This window comes from Falco naumanni, chromosome Z (genome assembly GCF_017639655.2).
Source record: "Falco naumanni isolate bFalNau1 chromosome Z, bFalNau1.pat, whole genome shotgun sequence".
In the NCBI taxonomy this organism is placed as follows: Eukaryota; Metazoa; Chordata; class Aves; order Falconiformes; family Falconidae; genus Falco; species Falco naumanni.
Genome location: NC_054080.1, coordinates 86,200,300 through 86,216,997, shown reverse-complemented (window position 1 = coordinate 86,216,997; position 16,698 = coordinate 86,200,300). Strand labels below are relative to the sequence as shown.

The following is a 16,698-nucleotide window of genomic DNA, read 5'->3' as shown; positions in this document are numbered from 1 at the left end:
CCTTAAACTGCAGACACTAGAGAATGTCTCTGAAATACGCTTAACCACCAGGATATTGAAAACAGTTGTCAAAGGTCTAAGAGCTTTTAACTGGGTAATAGAACATTAAGACTTGTGTGAATGTTGTGTCACAATAAGAGATTAGTGTAAAGGTAGTATTTTTAATTTGCTGCATGTTCTTAATCTGTGAAGAAAGATACAGGGGTTTTAAGTAGACTTTTTAAAATATATTTTTTAAAATTTTTACCTTCTGAACCTAAAATGAAATAACATTCTATTTTAAATGCCTACAGTGACCTATATCCCATAAGTGGAAATATTTCAAAACAAATTTTTATCCAGCAAACTCTATTATCACAGACATTCTGTACTAGTCAGTGTTGTGTTTCCCTTCAATGGCAGAATGTGTCTTCTCTGAGACACATATGTGATAAAACTCTCATTATGCAGTCTTTGTTCATCTGCTTTACAATCTATTCAACAGTTATTTCAGAAGATACTGACATAAAACCATCACAACTACTGCCTGCAATTAAGAAATCCATCCTCAGTGTAGCTAAGTAGACAATGTGGAACTACATACAGTATATTACAACAAATGTACTGTAAGAAAAAGACTTGCTCTCTCATTTAAAGTAATGGATTGCTCAAAGATTTTAAAACTGGACAAATACAAATTTAAACTTATGTAAAGCCACTGTTGTGTGACTGCTGAAATGTAAATGAGAAGCTGTTTTATGAGCTAATTATGAAGCTAATTATGTAATTCTGGACAGCAGGTGTTTCACAATGTAATGGGAGAGCATAAAAAGTCTTTCATCTGACATTGCTCTTTTCAGTATTACCAGCCTCAAAAATGGCAGTTTTGCTGCAAGCAGGGCAACAACGAATACTGTCTTAATAATGAAAATGGTTTATGAGATTTCAATGACAAGCTGAAAGTTTGTCTGAAAAGCAAGGAAGAAACGATAATACAGAACAGAGAGATTTGACTCTCTGTGCATAGTGATGCACCACGAAGGATGATCTAACTACTTTCCAGTGTAACTTTGCTCTCATGCAATATCTAACATATATCCCCTTATGAATGGAAGCATTTTAATGGACACTTACGTGGCTGAATATTCAAAGAGACCATAATAAGGGTTAAACATCTCCTTGGACAAGAGAAAAAACCATTCTCTGGCCACCCCTCCATAGTCAAGTCCTTTTTCTGACTCGAATTCAATCCAGAGCCTGGCTTTTAGTACATCAGGTCTCTTCACAGACATGATTCTTCTGTAGGACTCCTCAAAAATATTATTTCTGTGTAGTTTCATTTCAAATCTGTTCGGTATATCAGCCTACGTGAAAGAAGATTATATTATACTTGTTAGTCTCAATAAGTAAGTCTTCAAGCAAATTGTTGACCAGTGGTAATGACAGATAAATCATATGATGTAGAAAGTTTCCCCTTATTTTTGTTTTCCAGTGCTTTCCAAGTCTACTAGGTTGATAGTATATGGTGAACTAGGTAAGCTCTGGTGTAGTGGTGGTTCTGAGGTTTCTATGATATTTGACAAAACAATGAAAGAAAACAAACAAACCAAAGAAAGTGATAATGATATGACTATGCTCTATTTTAAGGGCATTTTAGCTTAAAATAGAAACAAGTGCACAGGATTTATGCAACACTTTACTCAGGTATCTATAAAGGCTGGAACAGTTTCACAAGAACACATCTAGTCCCATACAGACAACAGAAGCAAACTGCAAAGATGTAAACAAATGAGATTCAGGCCACCAAAATGTTTCAGAAGCTCTGTTTAAACAGGAGGGAGCCAACACCCATTATAATTTAGCCCAGGGAGCTAAATTCAGAAAAGACAGAACTGAAACAAATTAAGAATTTTTAAGACAACAACTGGGTGAACACAAAAACATGACACTTACAGCCAGGTATAGTTTTCCTGATAAAACTGACTTAAAACAACTGTTTCGGAAGGTTTGCTTTTTCCTGACAACTGAAGTGCTTATTGTATACAATCACTGGCCAAACTCAAGGCGAGAAGTCAAGAAGCTATCAATAAACAGGTAAAGACAGTGGCAAGTCCCCCTTCAAATGATAGTTGGTGTTGCTAAGGCTATTTACTGTTAAATTATGAGTTAGTATCACATGCAAGCCAATACTAAACACTCTCTTACGTTAAAGATGTTAATGAAAATACTTTTTTTCACACAACAAGAACACTAGAAGCTTGTGCCAGATCCAGCACAACTGTGGGCTCTGCCAGCTTGTTCCAGCTCTGCCTTTCAAAGTCCACTGTCGCAGATGAAGGAGAAATATAAATTCTCAAGCCTATTTGTAAACTAACATACCAATTAGTCTCGGTTGCAATGAGAATGGGTGAATCACTGCTACCTCCTTGCTGCCTTCATCATTCTCATTTTGCGTTCAAGTAGAAAAATGTAAGTCTTAAAGATCTGTAAATGTTTTTGTTGAGAAATTCATCAAATTCAAACTTCTCTTAATTTGTTTGGTTCCTACTTAACCTCTTCAGTCGTAGCACAATCAAGAAAAATGGGCAAGTACGTTAGAGCAAGATACAACCCCATTCTGCATCTATGCTTGGAATAGTAGTGTTTCTCCCAGACATAGTGTAATTGATTCCAACATGAAGCAGCACGTTTCTACTCACTGGTTTCTTTAACTTCTTCCGGAAATAGTCATATTTCTGTTTGAACTCCCTGGAATACGGAACTGCCTATCAGAGAAAGAATCATAAATACAGATTATTCCAGCTGTTCAGCAGTTTGATATTCCAGTATTATTTAAACCAAAAAGAAATTTAAAGACATGCTATCTACATATGTATGCCATAGGTTCATCTAAAGCTCACCACTCATGAAGTACAGCAGCCAAAATTTCCCCATTTCTCAGTGTGTAACTTAAAAGGTATGAAAGCTTTCGACCCAGTTCTTCTGTTCCTCTACTTACCCTCATTTATTTTTTTTTCTGCTTTTAGGAACAGAAAAGAGCAAAAGCAATTTTTAACACAGACAAAAAATTTGAAATGTGTTGCTGCCATCCATGTGTCTTATTAGGAAATAATGAGCATGCCATATGATAACAGACTTTTAAAAATCACTAGTGTTACCACAGAATATAGATTTGCACAGCTGCTAAACATGTTCGGTGCTACTCAAAACAACACAAAATTAAAAGAATTTTCAAAAATGAACCTAAGAACAAGTTAAGGGGCTCCAGTAAAGTTATGACATTAACAACGAACACCATTTGCCTTCCAAAAAGCACAGGGAACAATGTAACTACACAGCAGAGTTGACTAGGCAGGGGAATGTCCATGGGTAGAAATTATCTTTTCAGCCCAACGTGAATGAAATTAATTCTTAACAGTTATCAAACTATATCAAAACTATTTTGTAAATAACTTATAATGAAAATACACATCTTCATAATGACTTTACTCCAGAAACGGAAAGCATTTCATAAATAAATTAACGTTCTTTTGAATCGAGTACAAGTCACTGTGTAATATTTATCTGAATACTCACTCAATGCAACTGCCTGTGAGTTAGATCACATTTTTAAGTAACAGCAACATAACAGAACAATTTTAGAAGTTAAAAAAAAAAAAAAAAAAGATGACACAGTAGAGGTTGGTAGAATTACATTAATCAGCAGAGCTGGAAATTGGTTTCTGGCGTATGTAAACAGCCCTTAACAAATGCCACAGGTCTCTGTAATATTTACATGGATTTCCAGATACCCAAAAGGCCTCTCAGGACAATTCCACGCACGGACAACTCAAGGTTTGACAAAAGTTCTCACAACCTCTGTCATCCAGTGTTTTAAAAGACATTTCTATTTGAACCCTGCGCTTCTCTTTCCTGCTAACATACTGGATAGGTAAGCAAGGATTTGACGCTAAGCTAGAAGATTGCCATGTTTGGTGTTAATCCATAAGCCACCCAGTTGCTGACCATCACAGTAGTCAGTAAGGTGTCAATATTCTTTTCTGCTACTGACTGGTTGCCATCAGACTCCTTTGATTTTGCACCAGATAGGATATGTGCACAAACACCCAAAAAGACCAAGCCTCTGACGGTACCAAGTAGTACCAGACACAAAAGCACTGAAGTGCATCAGCCATCAAGCAGGAGTACAGATACGAGCCATCCATACTCCCAATCACCTGGCCGATGACTGCAACCTAAGTTATTCAGCCTTCAGATGAAATGGCTGTAAAACAGTTGTGAATTAAACTAATGTACAGGAACAGGCCGGAAAAATGATACTATGACAGGTACAAGTCTGGCTCTAACAAATAACTGCTAAGTATTTAAGTAAGATTCCTTAATTCTCTGCAATTTTTTTGACAATTAATTTTTTGAGAATTAAGGATCCTTAATTTCCTGGGGTTTGACACCATACACAATATTACTTTAAACAGGGTTTGGAAAGAGCTGGGGGGGTGGAGCGGGGAAGGCTTCCTGGACTCCTTCATATTTTCCAACTACACCCTCACTTTCCTCTGCTCTACTGTTCCTTCAAGATGAAAGGCTAGACCTAGTAAACCAACTAGCTAAACAAGTAACGGGTCATTTCTTGGAAGCAAAGGAATGATCTCAATTTCCACAGGACCCTGAAGGCTGAATCACAAATTGCAAAGCTTTGCTTCAAGTTCAGTTTCTGGGTGAGGACTGGGATTTTGGGGGAGGGAAGGTATAGGCTGGTTTTGAAATGGATTCATGACTGGATGTAGGTGAGAGTGGAAGGTGGAAATATTTTTGCATGGTCTTTTTCTTGTGGAGACATGAAAAATTTAAAAAAACAAAATCATTTCACTCTGACTTTACTGCAGCCATTAAATAATCTTTCAACATGTTTCCATTGTTTAAATGCAATGTGAAATGCAATTTAAGTAGTTCTTTGTTTTTGTCATGGCACCAAAAATACTATTTAAAAGCATTAAGATGAATCCTTAATGCTTATATGACTGTAAAATGGATTCGATCTTGCTTTCACTTTAAAGAAAACCCAAAACCCCAAACACACACACAACTGGTTTTTCCTTAATGGGATCATGATTGACCCTTGTTACCTTTCCCAGGTAGTCTTTCTCATTTATGCTTAACATTTCTGGAAAAATAAACATTTAAGAATTTGTACAGCATACTGTATATTAGTACCTCAAGCAGTAAGTGCACAATAAATAGGTAAATCACTCCAAAAGCAATTGTTTCGAACAAGTGATTATTATTAATCTTATTAATAAAAAAGAACAGTTAGAATTACACCATGCAGTAGTTAATCTGCTGTGTTCTGAGACCCTTAAAAATCCTGAGGGTTTACCCCAAATAAAAAGGTATTCTTGGCACCTGGAAAGACCTTAGGGTTGGAAGTCTGATCACTCAGAATACCAGAAAATGGCATAAACCAGCAGGAAAAGGTCAAAGAATCACCCCATATATTTGATGTTTTGAAAACTGGACATTAAAACAAAAGCACATATTTTTTTTTTTAAGCTGATATTCTGAAATCTCTTAGTTTATTTGAAGTAGCTTATATGTCCCTTAAAACTGATGAGTCAATTTTTGTCTTTTTTACACTTTGAATGCACATAGTCACAGCTTGCCCGTATCGAGTGGAAACAACTTTTTATTATCCAGAAATCCAAAAATGAATAGCACAATGTCTCAGCTCAGCAAAGCTCTGTTGTCAGTAATGACCCAGGTAACAGGTAAATATGAACATTTCTCCAATACCTAAAAACTTACAACAGAGGATTCAGTACAGAGAACTTAGTCTGAAACGCCCAAGATCTCCTGACTTACAATTTGGAGCAGATATAGTGCCCATCACATAGTTTATGTAGAAACACAGTATTTTAACACACTGGAGGAACAAAAGGTAAGATGCAAATACTGTTTATTAACATTGTATATTAATGTTGCATATTAATGTTGTTTGTTTTGTATAATTTATTAATAATATTAATTGTTTGTTCCACACTAAGTAATTTATAGTATCAGCAAGTGTGGAGAAAGAAAAAACCTGAAGAATATTTTACACTTATATTAGATGTAATTTATTTAACATCACACTTTTTCCCTCAATTCATTTATCCAGATGTCAAGAGTATGCTAAAGATATCACTCCACTACTTTTATCCTGGAATTTCATCATTGCAATAAGCGGTAAATACAACAATAAAACCCATGCTGAAATACTAAATTTATTGTTCAGCCAGGGATCATGTCAGTAACAGATCACTTTGAAAAACCACATTCATCACCACTTACTGCAGAAAGCTTTGGGCTGCAGGAGGAGAGTGGAACAAATGAGAAATTATGGGTTTCCTTGTGTTACAGAGTGTGAAACACCGCTCAGACCATTTCGGTATACAGCTTCCAAATGGATAGAGCTTCACTCAGAAGTAACACAACAATATAAAAAATTAAAACTGGCCAAATAAGATTCTCTATCCTTCTGAAGACCCTTCTCTTCCTCCCCACTGAAGCAGAGGTATTCTGTGATTTACTGTCATATCTACTGATCAAAAATGTTTCCTAGACACTCCAAGGCAGAGGTCAACTTCACATGCTAATGGCTGCAAGACAGGAACCACACTGCACCACTGGAAAAACTCCCTGGCTAGGTGGCTTCTGCTAGGAAAGCCTCCGAACCCATTGAATTTGAACCTATTGTCCAACCTGGGAATACTGTGCACAGCATGGTACTTCCAAATGCTCCAGTGATTCCTAATTGGCCCACTACTGCTTTGGCCCACTGGCAGCAGGCTGGAAGAGAAAGAGTCCCCAGTGCACTCCAGCCTATGCCTACCAAAACAGGGTCCACAGAGTGGTACGACAGTTTGAATGCCGTGAACAAGGCATCAGTTTTGGGGCACCTTGGCAGGCTGCCACTAGAAGGCAGCTCCCGCTGCCCTTGCACTCACAAAAGCAGGCACCTGAGCATCCCGTGTCCATCAGTAAAAGGCAATGCAAGGCAGAGGTCCTGCTTCCAGCTCTGTTCATCAGGCAGAGTCTGACTGATCTAGAGAACAGGCATGACCTGCTGCTCAGTAATGCCTCCTGCCTGTACCAATGTATGTGAGTCACAGCATTTAATGGAAAAAAAACACATGGCAGTACTTACTGGACCAGTAATTGCTGGGTTCTGCAGTCTGGGGTCTTCCCACTGGGTAATTTTATTGTCTGTAAATAACAAAAGAAATTATATTATTACTTCTCTTATTACCACAATGTGAATTTATGTTGGTTTTTTCTCCCTGCAACTGTTTTCCCTACCACTTCCACAACTTAGTATTTCAGGGTTAGAAAAGGCTGCATTCACCCATCTACATCTAAAACCCATCACATCGTTTAGTTGAAAACACTCATTCAAAAATGCAAAACTACAAGAGAATTCAGTGTATTTACACTGCTTTTATTTCAATGTCTGTTGTACTAGACATGTTCTATTTGAACATGGTCTTGGATTCAACTCATAGTAGAAATACACAGGCATCATGCCTGAAAGGTAAAGGAACCCTAAACCTTTATCAAATGACAGACTAAGTTTATTTTTTTGAAATTTTGCATAAAGATAGCCAAAATGTAATACTTTAAAAAAAAGAGTCTGCATTTAAATTGGGAGGGAAAGACATCTCTTTAATAAAAAAAAAAACCCGCACATCCTAGACACTGATTTCATGAAAAGGTTATATAAGGACGGTTAGGGAGGCAAAATTACACAGTTATGGTATAGGAGACCATTTAATTTTGACCAAAGGAGATTTTGGCAGTAATGCAACAGAATCCAGTTCTTTTCATCTACAGTTTTTAAGAGCACCAGGAGGGTGATATGGTAAGGTTATACAGGACCATGGTGAAACTCTCCCTGCCTCCAGACAACTGGTCCTCACAAGATTCTGAACACAACAGAATCACAACAAAATGATGATGTTGCAACAATAAGACAATGTTCCAAAAACCAAACTAGATGCCACCTGCAATAGCAAGGTTTAAGTCATCCACTTCCTGCACTGAAAGGGTAACAATAATATATCTGTTTGTTACATACATACTTTGAGTTATGAACTGTATATTAAGACAGTAGTCCAGATCTTAAGTTTTGTAATTGCTAGGTTTGGGAATAAACACACTATCTTTCAAGAAAATTGTTTTTATGGCTACTATAGGTAAAAGCAAAGAATCAAACCCACTTACACTAAAACACAAATTTTCCATGTCTCTACAGTTGGAAAAGCCCTGTAAGTATTGAGCAGCCCAAGGTAGTTTTAGAATGGACTGGGATTTGAAAGGTGACATTCATTGAATGTTAACTGAAGAAAACTAAAAAATATCATATGCACATTTCAAGAAAATTGATCTATCAGTTAATTTAGTATTAAAATACTATTTTATTTCCCTTTATACATTAAGTCTATTTAGTGCTTATCAAAATTACGGAGGAAGGCTGTTAGACTTATAGTTCCAGAAGCCACATGAGATCCACAGACCAGAGCCTGCCATACAGGTGAGATGCCAAATCATGCCCTTTTCATCTTGCTTCAACCTGTTCAGTCAAATTTCCTTCAATGAAGTTTGTTTTATAGCAATTCATCTCTTACACCTACTTGAACCTAACAGCCACAAATCATGGTGGTAATTTTCTATGAAATCAAAGATAATAGAACTGGAAATGACTGCAAGTTTGTCAATTCTTTCTTATTGCCCTACAAACTTAAGAGTGTATGATATTACTGACAAATCTTTGCCTCATTTGCTTTTCAGAGTACTTCATATTATAAATGCTATTCCAGAGCTTAAATGCCCCAACAATTAGAAAGGTCTAACGTGAACCACTACCTGGAATTGCAGCTCAAGATTCTCTGTCTTATGCAAAGTGGGTATCGATAACATTCATTCCTTTTGCAGCACATTTTTGAAAATCTACCATCTCTCAAGTCTTTGCACAAATACAATACTCTGTAGTTCCCCACAAATAAGGCTCTAGGGGTCTTTGAGGATTCCATGTTCTCCTCTGTTCTCTTTCCAAGTGGTCCACTATTTTCTTGAAGTTTGGGACGCCATGCTAGATACAGTATTATCATTACCAGTGCTGAAGAGATTAGAAGGATTATTTCAGGTCTTAAATAAGACATCCCTGTTGATACACCACAGGGTGAGTTAACTCATGTCCAGTTGATGAGGTTTTTCATGCCCTTATCCACGAAAACTCTGTTTATTATTCTTATTCTGAGTAACACTTTGCAATTCTTATTGAACAGCATCTTACTTCACACTACAGTGGCAATTTTGCCAGACTCAGTCTGATTTCTCATCCTGTTCGTTAATGGATATATTGAAGAATGGTGGATCCAAGACAGACTTTGAGGGGAACCCACTTAATAAATCCATCCCTCTGTCAGTGAACCACTGATAAGTGTTCTGAATATGGTTGGAAAACCTTTGTGTTTTCCTTCATGACACCTTCCAACAGGTAGATAGTATTTTCCTATGAGGCTCCTAGGAAATGCATAAGTATATGCATACTACAATGAGTAAAGAATACTGTTTTATTCATGGATAGTAAATAACATTGACTTAGCTAGCTAAGGACCAATCACAGAGAACTAGAGGCTGTATTTTTTGTTAAAAGACTGACTGCTGCAGAAATTAGAACTGTTTACAGTTAAAAACTAAAAATACTATATTTTCAGGCTACTGTGCTACAAGTAATAACTAATTATTTTAACAGTACTTTGCTTTAGTAGTTTACATGGCATGCTTAACAGCAGCTAGCATTGCTCCAGAAGAGGAGGTCTCTGTGCTGGTTGCATTAAATGTTTTTACAGTTTCTGTCAGGGGTGAGAAAAACATTTCAAAAATAGGACAACAGTATTGGTTACTTATGCAGAAGAATTACAGAACGTATCTGGGGAACCAGGACATTATCAGTAGCTCAGTCTGTCAACACTGGCAACATTTATATTGTATTCTAATAATGAAACTGACTACAGTTGTTGCATCTTAACTAACCGATTTAGCAGAGTGACTAAAATGATGGCCAGCTGCATACTTTCGGTGAGCACAGCTGATCACACCCGTGAATGATTCCAGCGTATGCTCTCAAGTTAGCCATGAAACAAGTGAGGGCCAGCAGCTCTGTCACAAACCTATCATGGTCAAATCCTTACCACTACTGTGAAAGCAAATACTACTATTGATATTGCTCAAGCCAAATAAATCACTGAGCACTGAATGCTGTCTGCAGTCATTCCCTAAATACTTAGCACAACATTATCACAATGGAGCTGCAATGTGTCCACTGTAATACCACTGCCAGCACCTCTGCTCCTACAGTCCACCTTTAACTGTAGCACCGGGGCACCACATTGAGACCAAACCAGCGTTTGTTGGAAACAAGCAGCATTATAAAATAATGGTCTAAACTTTTGTAAAAACTGCTACATAAAACACTAAAACCACTCAGATCAAAAGAGGGACTAAAGAGAGATTTCAGATGCAAATATATTTAACAATGATAAATTATTTGGGCAATTCTAATTAATATACACCTTTAAAATTCCATTTACTTTTAGAGACTAATACATGGTTAAGTAGATTCAGGAGACTGAAAAATTAAAACTTTTTAAAGGAGGTTGGGAGGCTGAACAATTATAAAGATGTTTTAAACATGACAGTTTTCACCTGTGACATTTCAGTGGCAGCAGTTTAGAATAATTTGCTGTATTTAAATTTCTAGATATCTGTTGGGAAAAACAATTACAGAAGGTATAAAGAGCAATAATTCTGTACTGATGTTTGAAAGAGGATAACTTTGTGCTTGACAAGTGTATTATTTCTGATTTTTATTTAAAACTATTTATACGATTTTAAAATGCATATTACTTTAGAGACAGTCTTTTAATAATGATTTAATAATGTCAAATATACAACTACAGATAAGCAGAGTCAGTGTAACTGATACTGAAAGAAAACCATAATACTGTCAAAATTGTGTAATAATTTAAGATTTTAATTCTTCCAAGTTTTGCTTAGCATAATACCCTCTTCTACTGGTTTTGTGAGTTATCCATTTTTGTGAAGATTATGTCACCAGTAGAAATACCTCATTACAAAGTCCAGCTGAAGTCTTAAAAAAAATAAAACAAGAGAAGAAGAAGAAACAACCCAGCATTCCTGGGTTGCTTCATTTTCAAACAACAACAAAAACTCACACAGTAGTTCTGAGATGCTGTAATAAGACAAGTCTACAATGAAACATCACTTACACTAGAACTTCACTAACAGAACTGAATAATATTAATGGGCTGGGTGCAGTTTAACATGCTGTAAATAGGAAATAAGATCAGAATCAGCACTGCCACAATACCTTAAAGGGAGACGAAAAAGTACTTGTCAGTGCTAATTTCTCCACTGCCTGTATGTGGAGTTGTGGCTATATGATCTTTTCTCATCTTATTTTCTATTCCTAGTGTATATTTTAATTTATTAAGTGCAAATAAGCCATGGGATCATCAACAACAACAACGACGAATTCAAAGTATCAACAAGAACAAAAGAAACCACAAAGAAGAAATGTTAATGCTTCACAAGTCAGAGAGGGACAAAGCTTGATGAGCCAATTAAAAGCAAGCTTTCAGTGAATATACAGTACCGTATGAGGGCACTAAGTCTCTGGTATCAATGTCTCCACATATCAACACCTGGCTTCCTAAATGAAGAGTAAAATTATAAAGCTTTCACTTCAATATTTATTACCTCCCTTTGTCTATTTGCTATAGTACCTGAGTGCTTACTTACTATGGTCTATGTAAAACGTTCTTCCATCCAAATGTATTCTTTCCTCCCAACCAGGCTGGAATTGGGAAATAAAAAGAAAGAGAGACCATAAGTGAAATACCACCACTCTCACACAGCTCAAAGCAACACATTATCCACACCTACATAAACTGCCTGATAGATACCTGTGAGGTAGAAAACATGAAATGAACACAGATGCATTATGTTAAGGCCAAAAATCTAGAAAAATTCAAAGAACTGGCTATTTATACAGTAGACCATGTCAAATAAAGTAAGTAATTTTTTTAAAGCTTGGAAGTGGAAGCTTCTTGCATCAGGGTTTACACCCATCCCCTACTACGAGGAAACAATCACAAAGAATACATTATCCATCACTGGTTAGGTTTGAGAGTTTCTGCTTCTGAAACACGTGGGTTATTTTTACTGTAAGTATAGAAGCCAGGATCTCATTACAGTGAGACAAGAACATCTAACCTAGTCCTCAGTTCTTCCCATTTTATCCATTCCCTTTCCTCATCTTCCAAATAATTATAGTATAGAAAGAAGAATAAAGGGCACACTTAGTAGATGCAATGCTGTCCAGCCTAGCACTCATTCCACCCATATGCTGTACATAAGCTTCAGCCTTCTATAAAATATAGATGAGAAATTATTTAATTTTGATCTTTTTTGAGAAACTCTTGTTAAATTCTGTAGCCATTTTTACCTCACTCAAAAATGGAGTTTAACCGAGTTTAAGATCTCTTACTAGTAAATTATGTATTTCCAGTGATACATGTCAGGCTATTCTGATTTCACTGCATGTTTTACCTCTTGCAATTAATAGAACAACTGTAAACTGGCCCTCCAGCTACTCTCATGCAGTGCCTCCTATCTAAGCAATGTATTCTCTGCAGAATATAGAAGTTTCATTGAAAAATCAAAATCTATTTAGATTTCTAAATGCCTGAATATACTGGTATATTGACACAGCTGGCTTTGAACAATCTACTCCATTTTTTACTAAAGCAACAGGTAATTATCTAAAAGTACATAGAGAAATTTCTTCAAAGTTCAAAGCTTCAGATACGCAAGGAAACACAAAATTGTTTCAGAAATACTACGGGCTGGCTTCAAAGAGCCTGACTGATTCACAGATCACAAAAGCTTTTTGGTGCTATATATAAACATAGCTTTAGTATCTTCAGAAAAGTGATGTCAGCAACGTATGTGTCCACGTACAATATATGACTGCCATAATAGATCAGATGACATAAGATAGCACGTACATATCAAAATACATACACATTACCACTTACAGGAAGAGGGCCCAAATCATTAGGGTTCAAAGAGGCTTTTGATCTCAAATGCACTGGAAACTTCAGTCGTGGATCCTCCTGTAACAGAAATATGGAACTGTAAACCAACAGATCAAGTTAGATCTACATACTAAGTCAAACACAGAATTATCTGGAAAGTAAATCTTCCTACATTACAGTTATGCTTTTATTTTTACTTTTCGAGACTAAACCAAGATTTATGAAAGCGATAGAACACTTTGTATTTGGACATGTCACATACTTTATTAGGATTCATATACTGAAATGATTTTTTAAATGTTAAGAGTTAGTTAGGGTGATGCAAGACTTTGACTCCATTAAGTGTGCTGTATTATCCAGAAGTACGCTTCAAAAAATACAGCCTTGTTCTTTGGAACGCATGCACTCCCATAAGGGGCATTTAGGTACATGCACACATTTTTGGCTCTTAGAAACCTAAGAGAAATAGGCTGTCCTGTCACAAAAAGGCTCAAAAAGGATGAAAATGAGCTCTTTACATTTTTATTAATGCATAGGTTTATTACATCAATGTCCAAATGAGGCAAAAAAGGTCAAGTAAAATAGGTCACAGAAAACAATATTAGGCAAAAAAATGCTTGAGATTTCCACACACATAATTTACCTACATGCAGCTGGGAGCACCATTAAAAAAACATGTCATGTAACTAGTGGTCACTGGGAATCTGAATGACGCCTCAGGAATTGAAGTGCAACTCATATTTCAATGATGATGTGAAATGCTGTCTTGCCTTTGACATTTTTTACCTAGTGTAATGTTATTTCTTCAATTTGTTGGCCAAAGTTGCAGAATTATTGAAGTATAGCTTCTCATGACATGAAACAAGTAATAAAATGGATTCTGCTAACTGAAGATGAACCCGTATTATATTAATACAAAAGTAGTGCTAGTCACAGTGAAGTACAATACAATTATGGACAGTCTCAAACTGAACTACAATCCAAATCTCCACTGCACTGTATGCCTTCAAAACCCACATTTGTTGAATATAAATGGCAGTTACTTGTATGCAATGATTTGTCAAGAATAAAAAGGTCAACTACAAAATGTAAAGCACTACTGCATGATATATCACGTATAAATGCACCAAAATCTAAGAGGATATGAACAACTAAGTTTCCTTTCACCAAGCACGGCGATGGCAGCACTATAGTCATTTCAGGAAATTAGCTACTCAAGTCTATTGCTACTGTACAGTACAGCATGGAGGATTCACTGTGATTACTAGAGCAGTTTTATGACAAGTTAGGCTGACAATTCCCCTCTCAAAGCAAGATGAAACCCAGAATAAAATAGGGGGTATATAGGCAGGAAAACAAAGACAGAAACATTTAAAAGATGGGAACTGATTTACAATTCATTATCTAGAATGTCTTACCCATGTAGTAGTTTTAGTATTATGATCAATGAAGAAGGGCCTGCCATTGGGTGCTATTCGCATCTCCCAGCCAGGAGGAAGGAAGCTTTGTGCAACTTTGTGTTGTGGTTTAGGAGAGTTGTAAGGTGAGGGCTGTGGAGACTGTGGATTGGAAAGCGTGTCCTTCACTGCTCTGCGCACAGGGGAGTCCTTGATACCCTGAAGAAAATGAAAGATACTAAGAGTTGTCAAATGTCACTCAATACTGTAAAGGTATAAAACTTCATTTCAAAGCAAACATTTTTTCATTCCAGATGTAATTAATAGTAGAAATAAGTCCTGGGACTGATTTCCTAGAACACACTTAGCTAAATTCCGCTCCTTGTAACATACTGAGCTTCCTGCTGTGAAGGACACAGTGTTCTATCACTTCCCTCTACAATGGTAATGTCCACAGTATTTACTTCTGATTACATATTCCACTGCAGCTCCCTGTACATGTCAATATTTCATTCTACAAAGGAAAAATAAAAGCATTACTTTGTTCTTCATGGTGTAATGTATCTCAGTCTTCAACAAGAGAGTATCCTAAATGTGAGGGGATGTTTTCCACTTTTCAATGCATTGAAAAGTGGAAAACATATTTAAATATGAACCTAAATTAAATTTCTAAACTTAAAGTTTGTTAAAAACCAGAAGTCTGCAGTTACAGAGTTTTGGACAATTTTAAAAAAATATTTTCTTCATAAGTAATGACAGCTGCAAAACTGCTTCACTGATCGATGCCTATTGGTTAAAAACAGAAGTTACATTAGGTGGTGGGTTTTATTTTAAATTTCACTGGAGAAATGCACATTTAGATGCCTAAATAGCTTGAAAAATTTGATCCAGATTTATTCACCTTTGAAAACACAAACTAACACAATCAGAAAACAAGACTTAAGTACTATGTTTAAACCTCGTTTGCATTTGTACTTTTCAGTTACTTTCTAAAAACATGCTCTCATTAGCTGAGAAGAGTTTGTTTTCTTCTTATTTTACTAATTATTAACATTCAGTAAATCTATGCATGCTTATTTTGGCAATTCTCTCACATAGCCTACATTTACTTACTATTTTTGAATATTAGATTAGAAAATGAGGTACCAATATGGATGTTTACAAAATTATACTACCCTTATTTGTGGCTTGTTCTGAGCTGCATTTGGATGGAAAAGGCAGTTAAGATTACAGTGTTCAAAAGCTGCAATTAAAATATCTTGCATTAAATAAAACTTTCCTTACGTCTTGTACACAAAGAAGTTTAACATTTTACAATAAAACGACTATTTAAACAAAAGAAGTTGAACTATTTTTTTTCTCATGATTGTATTCTTTTAATATTTTAAGTTTAGTAAGTCTACACCTTGGTTTTTTTTTTAATTAATTCAGAGGTAGGTATAAGAAGACAAGTTTGTGCTCTTCAGAATCCTTGGGGTTTCTAAGCACTGGACAAACTAACCACTAAACTGGTTAGCTGAATAGTCTGAAGTGAAGAGAATGCCAGTTTTGTAGCTGTGGAATAAGTTATTGCCCTTAAAAGCCAGCTCGAGTTTCAGATGCTTAGTTGGTGACTTCCACCAACTCAACCATTTAAAGCATCAATAGGGAGATGAATGCCCTTTTAATTCAAGAGATTCAGAATCTTTTAATTAAATTTATTTAAATTGTAATAAATTTGGTCTTTAAAATTAACACTGGCAAGAGTAGTTTTAAGTAGTCCTTTGTAAAAGGGTTTATCTGAATTACATGTAAGTAGAGCTAGTTTATTTAAAAAATTAACTACAATCACCTCACTACAGTCTGTCCAATAATCCTACCTTCGTTTAACAACACATTCAGTTTGAATACATTTCAGTATAAGGAACAAAGGAGAACGATGCATAAAATGAACTAAATATTACAATCTTCACTTGATTGTTGGCAAATGGGACACAAATAGGAAAGAGACGGTGAGAGAGAAGGACAAATAAAGTGCCATACTTTAAGTTCGAAGAAGAAATTTTTGAGAACTTACTCTCCTCCACAGAGCCATGTTGAACTGATTCAAGAGTTTTAACCACACTTTCAGAAGTAAAACACATCTTGTCTTTGTGTAAGAAGCCACTTAAGTTATTCTTCAGACA

At 36.0% G+C, this 16,698-nt stretch overlaps 1 protein-coding gene across 6 annotated transcripts in view; it reads right to left on the bottom strand.

Moving 5' to 3' along the window:
• Positions 1–16,698, bottom strand: part of NEDD4L (NEDD4 like E3 ubiquitin protein ligase) — a 178,543-nt gene that overhangs the window by 13,563 nt on the left and 148,282 nt on the right. For 3 of the 6 annotated variants that reach the window (XM_040579379.1, XM_040579376.1, XM_040579377.1), the window contains 7 exons: positions 14,555–14,752; positions 13,137–13,214; positions 11,839–11,893; positions 11,693–11,749; positions 7,163–7,221; positions 2,679–2,744; positions 1,114–1,343 (listed from right to left, as the gene is read on the bottom strand). In XM_040579379.1, the coding sequence (XP_040435313.1) occupies positions 1,114–1,343; positions 2,679–2,744; positions 7,163–7,221; positions 11,693–11,749; positions 11,839–11,893; positions 13,137–13,214; positions 14,555–14,752 (743 nt within the window). The remainder of the gene's footprint in view (positions 1–1,113; positions 1,344–2,678; positions 2,745–7,162; positions 7,222–11,692; positions 11,750–11,838; positions 11,894–13,136; positions 13,215–14,554; positions 14,753–16,698) is intronic. The other 3 variants (XM_040579381.1, XM_040579382.1, XM_040579378.1) reach the window with 1 other exon arrangement.